Source organism: Mirounga leonina, unplaced genomic scaffold (assembly GCF_011800145.1).
Source record: "Mirounga leonina isolate KUSES-001 unplaced genomic scaffold, KU_Mleo_1.0 Mir_82, whole genome shotgun sequence".
Lineage (NCBI taxonomy): Eukaryota > Metazoa > Chordata > Mammalia > Carnivora > Phocidae > Mirounga > Mirounga leonina.
The window spans coordinates 39,331,771-39,350,201 of record NW_023270825.1 but is presented as its reverse complement, the minus strand read 5'-3'; the positions used below and the strand labels follow the sequence as shown (position 1 = coordinate 39,350,201).

Here is an 18,431-nt window from a genome sequence, read left to right as displayed (position 1 = left end):
TAACCGACTGAGCCACCCAGGCTCCCCAATTCTTAATCCTTTTATCCATATTTATAACAAACTGCTGTTTCATAGACAGCTTGGTGCTGGAAAGTATAGCATCTTCCTTCCTTGTATTATACCATTGTAAGTCCATCAATTACTTTATCTGCCTCACTTTATCTTTCTAGGCATCCTATTTTTATGTTGTGACCCTTTTATTGATGATCTTGAAATCTACTTCTCTAATCTGTTTTAAAATCTCCAATGTCCATCTTGAAAACACTCCCCATCTTGAAAAAAGAAATCCATTCAGTCAACACTGCTGGGCTTTCTAGCTATCATTCTGTTTCACTTTTTCTCTTTTACTGCCACCACTTCTTTATTCTCTACTTCATTTTCCCCCCCTTGCCCCCTGGTCACTCTGAGCTCTAAAATATCCAATCATCCTTTCTTAGTCTTCCACCTTCCTGATAAGGCAGCTGTAACACACAGGTATAGAGCAGTGCCTCCTCACCCTTTTCACATCATGGCACACATGAAATGATAATGTTGCCACATTTAAATCCTGGCTTTCCTACTCACCAGCTATGTGCCTTCACCTCTCTGTGTCTGTTTCTTCCTATCTGAATGAAGGTAATAATAGTATCTATTCCACAGAGTTGTTGTTAGGATTCAGTAAGGTGTGCATTAAAGAGTTCTTGGATACTTGTTCATCCATGTTCATAACACCATTATTCACAATAGCCAAAAAGTAAAAACAACCCAAAGGCCCATTATCAGATGAATGGATAAACAAAATGTGGTATATCCATATTCAGTGGAGTTATTAGTCAGCCATAAAAAGGAATTAAATTCTGACACATGATACAACGTGGTTAAACCATGAAAGCATCATGCTAAGTGAAAGAAGCCAAACACAAATGGACAAATATTGTATGATTCCACTTACATGAGGTACTTAGAATAGGCAAATTGGTAGAGACAGAAAGTAGGATAGAGGTTACCAGGGGATGGGGAAGATGGAGGGATAGGGAGTTATTGTTTAATGAGTACAGAGTTCCTATTTGGGATGATGAAAAGTTCTGGAAATGAATAATGGTGATGGTTGCACAACATTGTGAATATACTTAATGCCAATGAGTTGTACCCTTAAAAATGATTAAAACGGTAGTTTTACTTTATGTATTTTTTTACCACAATAAAAAAAAAAATCACTGGGCGCCTGGATGGCTCAGTTGGTTAAGCGACTGCCTTCGGCTCAGGTCATGATCCTGGAGTCCCTGGATCGAGTCCCACATTGGGCTCCCTGCTCGGCAGGGAGTCTGCTTCTCCCTCTGACCCTCCCCCCTCTCATGCTCTCTGTCTCTCATTCTCTCTCTCAAATAAATAAATAAAATCTTTAAAAAAAAAAACCCCCCAAAAAGCATTGCAGCCACTCAGTGGAGAATGGACTGGGGGGAGCAGGAGCAGAAGACAGGGGCAGTATACGGAGGACATAGCTCAGCAGCTCAAGCTAGAGTTGATGGTGGCTTCAGCAGGGTGGCGTGGCGAGAGTGCCCTCACTGTACTCTCTGGAAGAGAAGTGAGAGGGAGGGGAGGAATAGAGGATTTTAAGGCGGAGAGCGCTCAGGATGTTTCCAGAGAACTATGAGCTATCAGGGGCACAAAGGGTGGCAGAAAGACGGGGCTAACCTTTGTGTGTTTCCCGCTTGCTGGACACTGTGCTAGCTCTTTATCTCCTGTATCTCCTTTAGGAGGTACAAAATCCCTAAACCTTCTCCCAGCCGTCTGTCCCATACGGCAGCCACCACCCACAGATGTCTGTTGAACATCTGAAATGCAACTCGTCTGAATTGAGATGTGCTAAAAGTTTAAAATAAATACCAGTTTTGAAAGACTTAGTATAGAGAAAAGACTATAATTTCTTATATCGATTACATGTTGAAATGATAACATTTCAGATATATTACATTAAATAAGATGTATTATTAAAATTTACCCCAAAATTCTTGGACCAGTTCCTGGCACATAGGAAGTTTTCATGTAAAATTTACCATTATTATCTGAAATACCTGATACTATTGACCACTCTTTCCTTTTTGAAACTCTCCTTTGGCATCCACGATATTACACTATTGTTATCTTCCTATTTTGCTGATTGTCCTGCCTTTGTTTTCTTTTTATTCCTCCCCTTCCCTCTAAACATGAGAATACCACAAGATTAAGGTTCACTAATCTGCCCTTTTTTCTCCACACACTATCAGTTACTCTCGTTGTTAAAATCTTAGAAACGGGGGAACATAATTGGCTAGAAAAATCACTGTGTAGCACATAGATCTGATAAACTAGATTTTTATGCCATGATGTGCATGCAAGGAGTAAAGATAAATATTTATGTACTACATCATTTAAGAGATGGGATAAGACTAAAAACATGAGCTGCATAAGCAGTTTAGAAGACGAATTTGGCAGGTGTCTGGGTGGCTCAGTCGTTAAGCATCTGCCTTCGGCTCAGGTCATGATCCCAGGGTCCTGGGATCAAGCCCCGCATTGGGCTCCCTGCTCCGAGGGAAGCCTGCTTCTCCCTCTCCCACTCCCCCTGCTTGTGTTCCCTCTCTCGCTGTCTCTCTCTGTCAAATAAATAAATAAAATCTTAAAAAAAAAAAAAAAGACGAATTTGGCTTAGGTTGGCAGTGACTTTGTAAGGCAGAGGGCTGGAGGGCAGGGGGAAGATAATATATTCTCTTTGATACCCAAGGACTTGGTCAATAGCCATAGAAAGTATCATTTATTCCATTTTGGCTTTCTCCAAAATATACATCCTCAGCCTCCTGATCTCTGCTGTGAAACCCACAGCTGCCATTCCTACGTGGTTAATCTGCCTTGTCTCCTTATACAATATATCTAAGGGTTGCCCATAAGCAACTCTCCCCGTCTTCTTGTCTTTTTTCTACTAACAATGCTGTCATTCTCTCCGCTGACCAGGTTCAAAGTCAAAGCCTTGAAATCATATCTGACCTCTCCCTCTTCCTTTATCCCTATAGCTAATCATTTACAATTTGTAGTGATTCTTCCTTGCATCACTTGCATTCTTCCGTTCCCTCACTGTTACCATTGCCTGCCACCACTTAGAACATTCCAACACTTAGAACCGCCTGGGTGGCTCAGTCAGTTAAGTGTCTGGCTCTTGATCTCAGCTCAGGTCTTGATCTCAGGGTCATGAGTTCAAACCCTGCATTGGGCTCCATGCTGGGCATGGAACCTACTTAATTAAAAAAAAAAAAAAAAATCCCTGTAATCTTTGCTAGTAGTTTCCTGGTAGGCAACGCTGCCCTTGGTCTTCCTCTCTATTCCATCCACCTTTAACAGTACAAATTAATCTTTCCTAAAATGTTATTTTCATAGCTCACACTACACTGTTTCATGATGAAAATCTTTCAGTAGCTGCCTGTTACTCATGATAATGAAATCCAAATCCCTCTGCCTGGCTTTTAAGGCCCCTCAAAATCTAGCTTCAACCTAACTCCCTATTACCAAATATAACAGATATCCCAAATGAAGTATGTACTTTTCTTATGATTCTCCTAAACACACCTCAGTGCCATGCCTCCCTTTGCTCTTTCCTGCTTTTCCCCTATGGCAAACTTACAAGTTTCAGCCTTTCCTGAGTTCTCAAACAGTAGGAGACCTCTTACCTAGTTTACAGGTTTATAAAAAAGTCAGTTAATATGGAGAACTATAAACAAATTATTTACTTAAAGAACTCTTTAGCAAACTTAATATATGTGCTGCCAAAGCGAGCACCCCTTTAGCAAACTTAAAACATATAAACTGACAGGGATGCCTGGCTGGTTCAGTTGGGCGAGCATGCGACTCTTGATCTCAGGGTCATGAGTTTGAGCCTCGTGTGGAGTAGAGTTTACTTAAAATTTAAAAAAGAAAATTTTTTGAAAACCTATAAACTTCCATTTCATTTGTTTTTTTTTTTAAAGATTTTATTTATTTACTTGAGAGAAAGAGCAAGAGAGCACAAGCCGGGGTGGGGGGAGCGGGGGCAGGGAGAAGGGAGGGACATAGGGAGAGGGAGAAGCAGACTCTCCACTGAGCAGGGAGCCCAACGCGGGACTCAATCCCAGGACCCTGAGATCATGACCTGAGTCAAAGGCAGACACTTAACTAACTAAACTACCCAGGTTTCCCATCATTTGTCTTTCTTTGTATGTAGGGCCAAAGCCTTTGATATGAGGTTGGAACTCCTGATAGATAGTCTTTCTTACATCAGGCCACAACCATATTACATGCTAGTTTCAGTTTCTTTAAAGTCGAGCATGAACTTAAAGATTCTTGCAAAGCAACTTGAGTGCAAAAATCAATCTAGTTTTATAGTTTGTATGATCCTCCCAGCCACCACCAAACTTTTGTGTTTGCCTCACCTACACATGCTTTAAGAGAAGCTTTTAATGATTACTCTCTCTGCAGTCTTACAAAAGCTTTCCACTTATTTTTCATGGAAACAACTCTCTTTCTCATAGTTCATTGTTTTATTTAATGTGTATAATTTCAATAACCGATACAACTGGTATAAAAAAAGTTTAGGAACACTATTGACTTTTCGTAAGCATGCAACACAGCTGCATGGAATAGAAGTACATCAGTTTTTAAAAAAAATTTTATTACTGAAATAGAGTTGACATACAATGTTATATTAGTTTCAGGTGTACAATATAGTGATTCAACAATTCTATACATTACTCAGTGCTCACCTCGACTAGTATAGTTACCATCTGTCACCATACAATGTTATTAACAATATTATTGACTAATTCCCTATGCTAGTACATCAGTATTTTTTAAAGTACCTTCTTATCCTTGAACTGTCACCATACTGTAGGTTCTAGAAAGGATGGAAAATACTGCTTAATCCTGTGAACTGGTTAAATGGAAGCTGGTTGAGTGGCAATCAGTGGCAGTTGAGAATTTTATTGTAGCATGTTATGTTGAAACGCAATTGTGTGTGCGTTTCTCTACAAGTCCTTGAGGGCAGGGACTTTCTTAGTGGAAATCTGATTCATGTATGATGGATAATTGAATAGATGGGTGGATAACAATCTGTTTCTATACCTTCATATGCTCTCCTCTTAAAAAGACTTTCCTTTAAAATTTCTGATTATTGGAATTATGTCTAATCTTCAAAGCCTAGCACTGATCCCTTAACCTCTACAAACTCATTCTTAATCATTTCATTTAAAAAAGGAGGGGCGCCTAGGTGGCTTAGTTGGTTAAGGCTCCAACTCTTGACTTCAGCTCAGGTCATGATCTCAGGGTTGTGAGATCAAGCCCCACTTGAGCCCTGTCAAGCCCCACATCAGGCTTCATGCTGGGCGGGGAGTCTGCTTGAGATTCTCTTTCTCCCTCTCCCTCTGCCCCTTCCCCACCTAAAAAAAAAAGGGAAAAAAGGAGATCTTATTTGACATATCTTGTGATGGTTTTTATTTTTAATTACTGGGTATAGTTTCTGTCTTCCCCTCTTCTTCTTCTTTTTTTTTTTTTACATTTTCTGATTCTATTTTTTTTGTTATCTATTTATTTTTTAAATCATTTTTTTCATCATAATAATTTAGTGTACTCTTTAATCCCCATTCCCTATTTCCCCCATCCCCCCACTTACCTTCTCTCTGGTAACTATCGGTTTGTTCTCTATAGTTAAGAGTCTGTTTCTTTTCTCTCTTTTCCTCTGCTGTTTATTTTGTTTCTTAAATTCCACATATGAGTGAAATTATATGGTGTTTGTCTTCCTCTGACGCACTTATTTCACTTAGCATAATACTCTCTAGCTACATCCATGTTGTTGCAAATGGCAAGATTTCATTCCTCTTTGTGGCTGAATAATACTCCATGTGCATTATACCACATGTATATATGCATATATATATGTATATATATATTATATATACATATATATCTTTATCCATTCATCTATCAATGGACACTTGGGCTGCTTTCATAATTTGGCTATTATAAATAATGCTGCAATAAACATGGGGGTGCATGACTCATTTTGATTAGTGTTTTTGTTTCTTGTGTGTAAATACTTAGTAGTGTGATTACTGGATCGTAGGGAAGTTCTATGTTTAACTTTTTGAGGAACCTCCATACTGTTTTCCACACTGGCTGCACCAGTTTGCATTCCATCCAAACAGCACAAGAGTTCCTGTTTCTCCACATCCTCACCAACACTTGTTGTTTCATGTGTGTTTTATTTTAGCCATTCTGGCAGGTGTGAGGTGATTTCTCATTGAGGTTTTGATTTGCATTTCCCTGAGAATCAGTGATGTTGAACATCTTTTCATGTGTCTTTTGGTCATCTGTATGTCTGTTTGGAGAAATGTCTGTCCATGTCTTCTGCCCATTTTTTAATTGATGATTTGCTTTTTAGGTATTGAGTTTTATAAGTTCTTTATATATTTTGGATACTAACCCTTTATTGGATATATCATTTGCAAATATCCTCTCATTTAGTAGGTTGCTTTTTTTTTCTGTTGATTCTTTCCTTTAATGTGCAGAAACATTTTGTTCTCATGTAGTCCTGACAGTTTATTTTTTCTTTTATTTCCCTTGCCTCAGGAGGCATATCTAGAAAAATGCTGCTACAGCCGATGTCAGAAAGATTACTGCCTCTGCTCTCTTCACGATCTTTCCCTCTGTTATTTGAGGGCCAAGACCATGCTATCGCTGCATAATGCCAGGCACATAGCTTGTATCTAATGGATATTTAGTGATGTTCATTGGAAATCTGAGAAGGTTCTATTTACTGGGATGTGGAATTTATAGTAACATGAGCCACATTTTAGTATTTATTTATTTATTTATTTTAAAGATTTTATTTATTAGACAGAGAGAGACACAGCGAGAGAGGGAACACAAGCAGGGGGAGTGGGAGAGGGAGAAGCAGGCTTCCCGCGGAGCAGGGAGCCCGATGCGGGGCTTGATCCCAGGACCCAGGATCATGACCTGAGCCAAAGGCAGGCGCTAATGACTGAGCCACCCAGGTGCCCCTAGGATTTATTTATTTTTTAAATCTCTTTGGATAACAGGTTTCAATAAGAAATATTGAAGCAAATTCTAAGCAATTCAGCATTTATAGAAAACATACATTTTTAGATAAATTGGCTACTAATATTAAACTAGTAATAATGTCAAACAGAGAGTGACAAGGAGGAGCAGACCTGAGTTCAAATCATGACTTCGCTAATTTCTACTTCTGTCCTTGGATAGATTGTATAATCTCTCTTAGCTCTAAGGTTTCTACTACTAAAAAATATTTTATTCGCTTTTCAGAACTGCTTTCACAGGAAGTAACATGAATTTTACTGTAGTACTATATTTCTGATAAAACACTTCAAGAAGGATATCTAGTCACAGTGCAAACCAAGATTTCAATGCATTAGCACGATGAGATGTATCTGGAAAGCAGCGTAGATTATTAAACCAAAAACACTATTATACCAAATCTTTATTTATATATCCAAATCTATATGTATCTATCATATCTATGTATATATCATATCTAAATAAGAACCTTCACTGATATAATGTCACACAGGATTTTCTTTTTGGAATTTGCACAATTACTTGTGGAGTATTCTTGAAAATGTGTAAAACTACAGCTCCTTCACCCACAGTGTTGTCAGTCTTGACTCTGGCTGCTTTTACAGGAACAAATATCATTCTGTGTCACTTTTCATAAACCTGTTTGCATGTAAATTTAAAATATATACATGGCCTTACCCAATGAAATTGCACCTGAAGGTTGTCTACTTTTCAGCAAATCTAGCCTGACTTATCTTTGCCCAGACCCACAAACATAAACCAGTAAACCATCTGTATTGAAGCTGAAGTACTGTCAGTTTTATAAAAATACTCAGACTTTGTTTTTTCTTTACAGCTGCCCCTCAGAAAAGAAGCTGTGATTCTTGCTAACAGCCTCAGTATGTGTGAGTGTCCCAGAATTGAATTGTTACAGCAAAAGTACAAAGACGAGAAGAACTCTCTTGAGAATGAGCTCTTCAGGCATGGTATTATAAATACACTGAATTTCTGAACTTTTTAGTTCAAAGTCTTCATTAATTATTTTCATAACATTTTTAATACTTGGTTTTATCAATCAGGAAGATTTTCTAAAAACTGTTTTACTTAGTATTTATCACTGTAGTGATATATGACTTCCTGATCTATTACTTCAGTCAAGTTGTGAACAAATATTTACTGATTATTGTGTCAACATTAATAGGATGGGACTCGTTTGTTACTCATATTTAAGCTAATTTATATGGAACAAGCACTTTTCACAGTCTGCCTTGTTTACTGGAGAGACAAGATGAGCCTAGGGTCCTCCTACTACATTGCCACCTTAGCTCCTCTCTCTCAGTCTCCTTTTTTCATTAACTTGTGTCCTAAAAACAAACTCAATATATATGCATGCCACACACACACACACACACACAAGCACACACCACACCCCAAATTCACAGGAAAGAGAAAAGAGAACCTGGCCCAATTATGCAATAATCATCATACCAAGCACTCGGGAAGGCAGGCCTTATTTGTCCTTAATCATTGTAATAGAAGATAAGAAAACCTGGGGGGCTTGGGTGGCTCAGTTGGTTAAGCGTCTGCCTTCGGCTTGAGTCATGATCTTGGGGTCCTGGGATTGAGTCCCGCATTGGGCTCCTTGCTCAGCGGGGAGCCTGCTTCTCCCTCTGCTTCTCCCCCTCCCCCTCCCCTGCTCGCGCTCTCTCTCTCTCTGTCAAATAAATAAAATCTAAAAAAAAAGAAAAGAAGATAAGAAAACCTGGTTGTAAATCTAAAACTGGCTGAAGACAAACTGTGAAGTGTATAGATTGCTTTATAAATTGCCTCATAGAAGATAAACTTTTGGTATTTTCATTTATTCACAGCAAGCAGTACTTTATTTGCATCTTGAATATATATAGATAAATAAAAGCATATGCACCAATTTGTAGGATACTTGTGGTTCCCTGGTAACCACAATTGGGGAAAAAACCAGCTCATCAGGTCCTCTTACCTCACCCTCCCACTGTTCATTCTTCACTTCCACTAGTATTATGGAATGTTTACTGCGTGTTAGGCACCCGGTAGGGGATAGGGATACAGTATGTGCAAACTAGACACAGTGCTCCTTTATAGTACTGACAAACATTAATAATCACACAAATAAATGTAAAATTACAAATTCTGTAAGAGCTACAAGATGAAATATTAGTGCATATGACCAAAGAATATATAATAAGGAGAACTGACTGGGTCAGAGAGTAAGGGACACCTTTGGTCTCCACTGTTCAACCTAGTGAAGACTGGGCAGTCAGAAATTTCATTAACTTAAGTCTATAACAATAATCTTCTAGGTTCCAGACAATAGCTCTGCTAAGGTTATTCATGTTGAACTACATGTGTTTTGCAGTCTTTCATTCAGTTAATAAAAATCAGAAAATTAAAATTACTGAATCTAGAAAGAACTCCTTATTTGAAAAAACCATATGCTTCTTTGCTCATTCTCCTCTATTCCCATCTTAAGAAACACCTCATGGTGTTTTTCTAGATCCTTCTGAAATATGTTTCCCAAAACAATTAGGTTCTCTCAATTTGCATTTTATAACTCGTACATAGTAAAAAAAAAGAGTCTTCTAAATGTTTTATGCCTAATGATTACAAGTTACTTTATAGGATTCAGTGACCCCTAGAGATCCTTACGATTGAGTGAATCCAAAGATCCCTTAGGAATCTAAAGGGAAAAGAAATGTTTATCCATTCAGTAAACATGTATTCAGTGCCTCTTATGATCTAAGCTATATGCTAGGTGCTGATGATACAGAAATGAATTTTTACCCAGTTAATAACAACAACAAAAATTTTCTTACTTTAAATTACTTAATAAAAAAACTTATTATTTTCTTTCCTTCTTCCTTTTCTGTAAAGTTTTGCTTGCTATAATCACATTTGGTCAACAAATACTTAGTGAGCTTCTGTTTTGCTGTACAATGGCAAACAAGGTACCCAGGATTTCTCCCCTTACAGAACATATAGTCAGGTCTGGGACTAATAAAGAAAATGATATGGGAAAGTTACCAAAATGAATTAGTGTTAAAATTATTTTTTATTCACATTTAGGCATCCTCCTCATTACAAAGGTCTTCCTTGGCCAGAGTGTTCAGGCTCATGAACAGGACTCCATCAATCAAGCTAACTATCCAATGGTTAATTCAGTGTTCGTTCCTCAAAAATACATACTAAGTATGTCTGCCATAAGAGAAATGTGCTTTAATTTTCCTGAATACAAAATGTTTGTATTTAATACAGATATGTGGAGTTTAACCTCTATCTAACAAAGTTTGTAAACTTTTCTAAAAAATCCTTTGCTAGCTACTAGTGAGCTTCTATTTTTCTGTTCCCTACTTCAATGACATTTATATATGTGTATGTGTAGATTTTTATTTTGTAGACTTTTATTTTATATTTACACACCCATACATACTGTTATCTGTATTTCATATATATTATGTGTATATACTATATATTATGTTTCATATATGTATATTATATACATATATTATATAATACATATATATTTTATGTATCTCATATATAATATATATTTCATTTTTAGTCTGTGTATTTCATGTATATTATATGTATTTCAAAAGATGAAAAACCCACTCGCTTTTAATAACAAAGGTTTTTGAGTAATACATGTCAAAAATATATGGCCACACACTGAATAGAAAAAATGGAGAAGTATGAAAAGGAAAAGGACATGAATAAAATTAAATCCTACTAGTCTAAGTAGTGAAAGGGTGACTAGTAAGTATTTCTAGAATTAAGAAACTGTCTAGGAGGGGTGGAAAAATATAAGAAATAAAACACTCTTAATAACATGGTAGTTGGAACTTACTGAGTTTATTGTTATTAATCTGTGTAAATAATGAAAAAAGTATATTTCATTTTGAAGAGTATTTTGTTTTGTTTTGTTTTTGATTTTACTCTAGATTCTGTCATGGGACAAAGAAACTGTGATTGCAGCATTCGGCAGTGCAAGTGGTTTGTCTTTGATCATGACCTTGTTTTGCCAGAATACATTGTTGAATTTGAGTATATTACAGTGGTATGGATGTATTTTTAAAAATGGAATTCCTTAAATAAGAACAGAACAGTAATTTGAAGTCTAATAATGTAATGTCAAGTTTATATTAAACCTACATATTTATACATAAACATATATATATAATGGTTATTCAGTGAAGGGTTTAATTTTTAAAACAAATCATTATGACACCTAAATGTTTTTATATGCACAAATATATTATCTGAGTAATATATGGCTGTAGTCTCACTGAAAAATATTCAAACTACACTGAAGAATATATAATAAACATGAAAATTTGATTACACTTCAACCCCGGCACCACTCCCTTTCATGCAGAAATTCACTGTTAATGGCTTTGTGGGTTTGCTTTCAATCTTTTTTTCTATGTATTTACATATATAACAACATATACCATTTTACATAGTAGAATCAAAACCTAAGTATTTTGTGATTTTTTTTTTGCCTCTAACAATATGTTTTGGACATATTTCTACTTCAGTACATATAGGTTTATACTTCATTCTTTTGGTGGCTGCATACTATCCAGTAATACTCTGATTTATTTGACTATTCCTCTGTGGATGAAACATATAGGTTGTTTCGAGTTTTCTTACTATTTAAAACAGTGCTTCACTGAATATCATTATAGTTGCATCTTTTTTTTTTTTTAAAGATTTTATTTATTTATTTGAGAGAGAGAGAGAATGAGAGAAAGCACATGAGAGGGGGGAGGGTCAGAGGGAGAAGCAGACTCCCTGCCAAGCAGGGAGCCCGATGCGGGACTCGATCCAGGGACTCCAGGATCATGACCTGAGCCGAAGGCAGTCGCTTAACCAACTGAGCCACCCAGGCGCCCTATAGTTGCATCTTTATACAAATATGGAAGTTTCTCTGCAGAATAGATTTGTAAAAGATTTGGATAGTCAAAGGATATACACATATTAAATTTTGGTAGATTTTGCCAGTATTCTCCACAAAGGCTTGGCCATTCTACAAATTTCCAACAGTATGTGACAGTGCTTGTTTCCTTGCATCTTTACCAAAACATTATCAATCTTTTACATTTCCATTCTGATGGGCAAGAAAAAGAAACTTTATTCTTTCATATACTTATGGATTATTTAGTCTTATAAACTACCTGTTATATCCTTTGACTATTTTCTGTTGGACTCTATCTTCTTCATATTGATTGGAAAACCCTTATATGCATTCTTGGATATTAATCCTTTGTCTTATATGTTGCAAACATTTTCTGTCACTTATCTTTTAAATTTATTTCTAGCAAAAACCTTACTTGTCATTTTAATTTGTAATTTACTTGTTCATTTTTAAGAGGTCAGATCTCTCCATCTTTTCTGTTACAGAGTCTGAGTTTTATGTCTCATTTCAGAAGGCTTATATAAATAGTCTTCTTTATTTTCTTCCAATACTTATATAGATGAGCTCTTTAGCTTTCAACTTTTTTAAAGCCCATCTGGAAATTATTTTATATCATGTGAGAGAAGGGGATCAAATAATTTTTTCCTTAAAAAATGGATAGCTACTTGACCAAGCATCATCTTTTTTGCTCTATTTTGAGATACCCTCTTTATTGTTAAAATTATTTTCATAAATAAGAGGTTTATTTATAGATCTTTCTATTCTATTCCACTGGTCCTCTTATTTAATCTTGGACCCCTATCATATTGTTTTGGTTATTACAACCTTGATAATAGGCTTTGATACGTTATAGGGCAAATTCCCTTCCTCTGCCCCCACTCATCTTTTAAAAAATTTTCTGCATGGAGCACTGGGTGTTCTATGAAAACAATGAATCATGGATCACTACATCAAAAACTAATGATGTATTGTATGGACTAACATAACATAATAAAATTTAAAAAAATTTTCTTGGCTATTCTTGAACACTTTCTCTTCCAAATAAAATTTAAAATCAGCTTGTTAAGTTCTTTTTTTTTTTTTTTTTAGCTTGTTAAGTTCTATTTCAAAATCTTTTTAGGATTTTGTTGAGATTGTACTGAATTTAAAAGTTAATTTGGGGTGAACTGACTTTTGCAGTAATGGGCCTCTCAACCAGAAACATGATAAGTTATTCCATTTACTCAAGTCCTCTCTTACAGTTTTCTTTATGTTGGTGTTAAGTATAGTTCTGGGCATTTATATTTTATATTGTTATTATGAATGAGACTGTTTCAGTCAAGTTTGCTTTCAGCGAAAAGACACAGAAGCCTAGACAAATAGTAAACAGAATGACTCAAATAACAAGAAGTCGAGGGGCGCCTGGGTGGCTCAGTCATTGAGCGTCTGCCTTCAGCTCGGGTCATGATCCCAGGGTCCTGGAATTAAGCCCCGCATCGGGCTCCCTACTCCGTGGGAAGGCTGCTTCTCCCTCTCCCACTCCCCCTGCTTGTGTTCCCTCTCTCGCTGTGTGTCTCTGTCAAATGAATGGATAAAATCTTTAAAAAAAAAAAAAAAGGAAGTCGAGAGGTGGGCAGTCCTGGCTGTTGTGACTCTTCAGTGACTGATGTCAGCAAAGACCTTACTCCATTATTCATCTGATTCCCACTTCATTAGCTCTTCCCATCTAAAGATTCAGTTCTTTCTTCACTTCTGGGAAATTTTCTTCTCTTAATTCCTTCATTATTTTTTCTCTTCCATTCTCTGTTCAGCCCTCTGGAACCTGATTCATTAAATGTTGGACATTCTGAATTGATCCTCCATGTCTTTTAATTTTTTCTCTCATATTTTATACCTCCATTTTTAAATTCTATGTTCTAAAAGATTTCCTCAATAATAGCCTCACCTTGCTAATTTGATCTGTTGCCATATCCATTTGGTTTCTCAGAGCATTTATTGAATATTTTTATTTCACTAATTGTTTTTATTTTGACTCTAAAGTATTTACCCTATTCTTTTCTATAGCAACCTACCCCATGTCTTAAATAATTCTCTTATGGATTATTTTGTTTTTTTCTAGAGCCATTTCTGTTTATGTTGTTCATGCTCATTTCATCCACAGTTCTTACCATAATTACTTAATTACCTGTTAATTACCTACAGCATCCCACTGCTGTTTTACTTGTTCACTCTGAACACCAAGTGTTTCTGGATCTGCTCTTCAAAGTGGTTATCTCCCATACATGTTTTGGCTACAGGTTATATTTCTGCTCCTATTTGTCTTCAATTTAGTCCCTTCTTATTTATGTTTCACAATTCCTAGTCTTTTGTTGGTGCCCTCTCCACTGTTGAAAAACTATTAAAAATTATCTTTTGCCAGTTTTAAGGAATTTTCAGTGGGAGGGGATGAACATGTTTATTCTTAGCCCACAATTTTAATCTACTCTCATTGATTTCCTAATGTGATTCTAGTCATCATAGGTATTACTATATAACTGAAAAAAGAGATAATCCATCTTTGCTACATAGCCTGTTTCTTGTTCAAAATGATAAATACAATAACCAAATTTTCAATATTTTTAATAAATTTTTTAGGTCAAGGCTCACTCTTTATTTTCTTCATTCAACAATGTTATTCTAGAAGAAAGCAAAAAAAACTCAGAAGGATCAATATTGTCCCAGGATTTGAAATTTGATGATGAAGTTATAAAAATGGATCCCAGTATCAAGCCCAGACCAAAACTTATTAGTTTGGATGATAAAACAATACTTTCTCTTGCCAAGACTAGCATTTACAGTCATATTGTGGTGAGTATTATAAGGAATAAAATTTGGAATTTGGACCTTGAATTTGGAATCATAATCTATCATATGAAGTCTAAGGATACTAAAGCACCTATCTGGTGATGCCAGCCATCATGCTGTCAAAGTTAAAAATGCCTCGACCTTTCCTTCTTTGTGGACTAGATCAGTGTTGTCTGGTAGTAATATAATATGAACCATACATGTAATTTAAATTTTCTATTAGCCATGTTAAAAATTTTTTAATTAAAAGGTAAGATTAATTTTAATTAATCCAACATATCTAAAATATTATTATTTCAATATGCAATCAAAATGAAGAGTCATTAATCAGATAGTTTCAACTACGTCTTTGATGTCTGGAGTATATTTGCAGTCTACAGCACTTTCAGACTACCCACATTTCATGTGCTCAATAGCCACATGTCGCTAGTGACTACCATACAGGACAGTATAGGCCTGGAGGGTAGCCTTCTAGTTTACAAAGTATTTTATTCCTGAATAACAAGTAAGCTCTCTTTAAATGATTAAGACAGACAGGTTTCAAATTAGTTTCCAGGATTCATCAACATAGAATATAGGAGCTTTATCTTTATAAAATTAACCAACAGAATTTGAGTTATACTACTACTGAAGCAACTTACTTTATTTACACTGAGGCAGTTCTATGAGATATTAAGCCTACCTCTATACCTTGACTTTCAGATCTGTCCATTTCAAATCTGCTACCATTCTATCTGAACTATCATAATCCCTGACCTAGACTACTGCCATGGCCTTCTAACAGGGCTCCCTGCACTCTACCATTGCAACATTGCACAACTCCAGGAGGTGCAATTCACATTATATACTATTAATGTGTTCTTTCAGTGCCAGTCATTATATAACTGAATATAACTCACTATGGGGGTTAGGGGGTTCCTCCTAGAACTGCAACAGAGGCCCTGTCCTGCTTTCACTTTGAGCCCCCAACTCATTCTCCATGTTAAAGCTAGAGCAATCTTTTCAAAATGCAAATCTGATCATGAAATCTCCGTCACCCCTCACCACTCCTACTTGAAATCCTCAAATGATTTTCCATTGTTTTAAAAATAAAACCAAAGTCCTTAATATGGCCTATAAGATTTTGCATGGCGTGCTCCCTGGCCTACCTTTCCAGACTCTTTTGATATCACCCTCTCTTCAGCTCTCTGTGCTCAGCCTCCTTTCTATGTCTTAAACACATTCTGCCTGCAGCCAACACAGAGCCTCTGCACTTGCTAGTCCTCTGCATGGAATGTTCTCCCCTGACCCCGTTCTCCTGGTTAATTTCCACCTTTTAGATCTATACTGAAGCATTCAAGTTTTCTCTTACCTCTGAGTCCATGACAGATTCCTTTGTTATATGCTCTGTATCCTTTCTAGACTGTAAATTCCACAGGGGCAGAGGCTGTGGCTGTCCTTCGATATGTGTATCCCCAGTATCAGGGCAGCAATATAAGATGTAGTATGCATTGCAGAAGAGGGCCATATACAAGGGGTACCCTTTAAATCATAGAACCATATATTTACTACAATTTTCTGACAATTCTTGTCAGAAATTTCTTGTCCTAACAAAGTCGGCATATTGTGACAGTATTCTAATAGCTCAAAATAAAGGTATCTCGAGGAAAGGATGGATGCCGCTTTCTTATTTACTCATAAACACTGTGTAGACTAGCATCAGCTCTACCATTTTCTAGCATAACACCTGGCACACATGAGGTACTCATTATAAAAACAATACCTTTACAAACAGCAAATGGTTCTTACAGAGAGTGGGTTTGCTTGAGCCTGCAGAAGTGGCAAGCAAATTGATATTTGATTGATACACTGGTAAGAATACTTGAGAAGACAACTTATTCTCACAGGACACTATCTTTCTATGTGTATACTGAAAGCTGAAATACAGATAAATACTCAGAAATGATTTTTATCTTGAAAGTCAATTACATTGCTCCAATGTGACATTTCTAGATTGCTTGTTTATGATGACAGTCTTTTTCAAGTGACTGTGGGAAACAAAAAGAAAGCAAAAATATTTTTAAAAATAATAAATGTGGTCAATAGTTTTGAGTCTGCTTCTGAAAATATTTAGAAAACATCTCTTTTAAAGTTGTTTATGGAATTGCTTTTGTCCAACTACATCATCACCATCCACCAAATCTTCAAGTCTAATTAAGTTTTGACCTTAGCCAGTTATTAGAGAGGAAGGGAAGTTTCATAACGTGATGACAGTATCACCATCTGTATCATAAATATGCAGTCTAGTGATTACAGGAGCAATCTCTGAGCTGACAGTATGGAGAAATTATTGTTTCTGCACTATAATGTCAAGATTTCATATTTGAGTAATACATTTTTGATAATAAAAGCTTAGGATGAAAGGCTTAATAAATGCATGAGTTCTGATTGGATTGAGCTTCTATGACATATATTTCTATAGATTTAAAGGGATTAAATAAAAGTTTAAAAAAAGCAATAGTGAAAAAAAAAAAAAGTAGGTCCTTTTTATTATCTTTGGTTTGTAAGATAAAAAACAGTGAGGAGGATAAGACTTCAGAATACCCTGGCTTGCTTGTGACCTTCACCTGACTGCCTTAATTTGATGAACACCCATAGCATAAGAATGAAAGAACTTCTCATCCTAAATTTGCCTATGTGGCTCAAAAGCCAGAAAAACCTTCTAGGGCTTCTAGTAAGAATACTAGATATTACAACAAGAATGTTTAGACATCACACCCTTTATTCTCCTTCCTTTGTGCCATTACCATAGAAGAAATTCAGGATACATACCTCTTACTTTCTTTTCAGTCTTCCCCACTAGATGGAGTTTTTTGAGGACATCCATAAAAATTAATAAAATATATCGAAATAAAGGTGGGAGGTGGGTGGGGGGAGGGGTGAAATAGGTGCAGAGGATTAAGAGTACACTTATTGTGATGAGCACTGAGCAATGTATAGAATTGTTGAATCATTATATTATACACCTGAAACTAATACAACACTTTATGTTAATTTTACTTGAATAAAAAAAATAGAGTTGTTGTTAGTTGCATGTCTGGCTTTTGCAATGATTTATTCATCTAGCATTTACTGAGCATTTGCTGTGCTTTAGGCAATGAGGTAAGTATTAGGAGTTCAAAATGAATTAGTTATTTTCCCTCTCTCAAGGATATCATTTTAGTGGAGGAGACATATGTAAACAAACATAGGAAGCTTGGAGTTGCTGAGAGAACGTCACAGAAAGAGATAAGTTTTGCACAGATTTTTGAAGGATATGAGAAATTTAGTTGTTTACATTTTCCAGGCAGAGGAAATACTCTTTCTAGAAGCACATGGGTTTTAGTTTTGTTTGTTTTTAAGATTTTATTCATTTATTTGACAGAGAGAGACACAGCGAGAGAGGGAACACAAGCAAGGGGAGTGGGAGAGGGAGAAGCAGGCTTCCCACTGAGCAGGGAGCCCAATGCGGGGCTCGATCCCAGGACCCTGGGATCATGACCTGAGTTGAAGGCAGATGCTTAACGACTGAGCCACCCAGATGCCCCTAGAAGCACATGGTTTTGAA

General features: G+C 36.3%; 2 protein-coding genes across 4 annotated transcripts in view; one reads left to right on the top strand and one right to left on the bottom strand.

Moving 5' to 3' along the window:
• Positions 1 to 18,431, bottom strand: part of RTN1 (reticulon 1) — a 381,779-nt gene that overhangs the window by 271,741 nt on the left and 91,607 nt on the right. The gene's annotated exons all lie outside the window — the stretch shown is intronic.
• The window catches only part of LRRC9 (leucine rich repeat containing 9), a 113,845-nt gene that overhangs the window by 34,358 nt on the left and 61,056 nt on the right, over positions 1 to 18,431 (top strand). The window contains exons 13-16 of the mRNA XM_034993208.1: positions 7,928 to 8,057; positions 10,171 to 10,293; positions 11,046 to 11,161; positions 14,636 to 14,848. Of these exons, the coding sequence (XP_034849099.1) occupies positions 7,928 to 8,057; positions 10,171 to 10,293; positions 11,046 to 11,161; positions 14,636 to 14,848 (582 nt within the window). The remainder of the gene's footprint in view (positions 1 to 7,927; positions 8,058 to 10,170; positions 10,294 to 11,045; positions 11,162 to 14,635; positions 14,849 to 18,431) is intronic.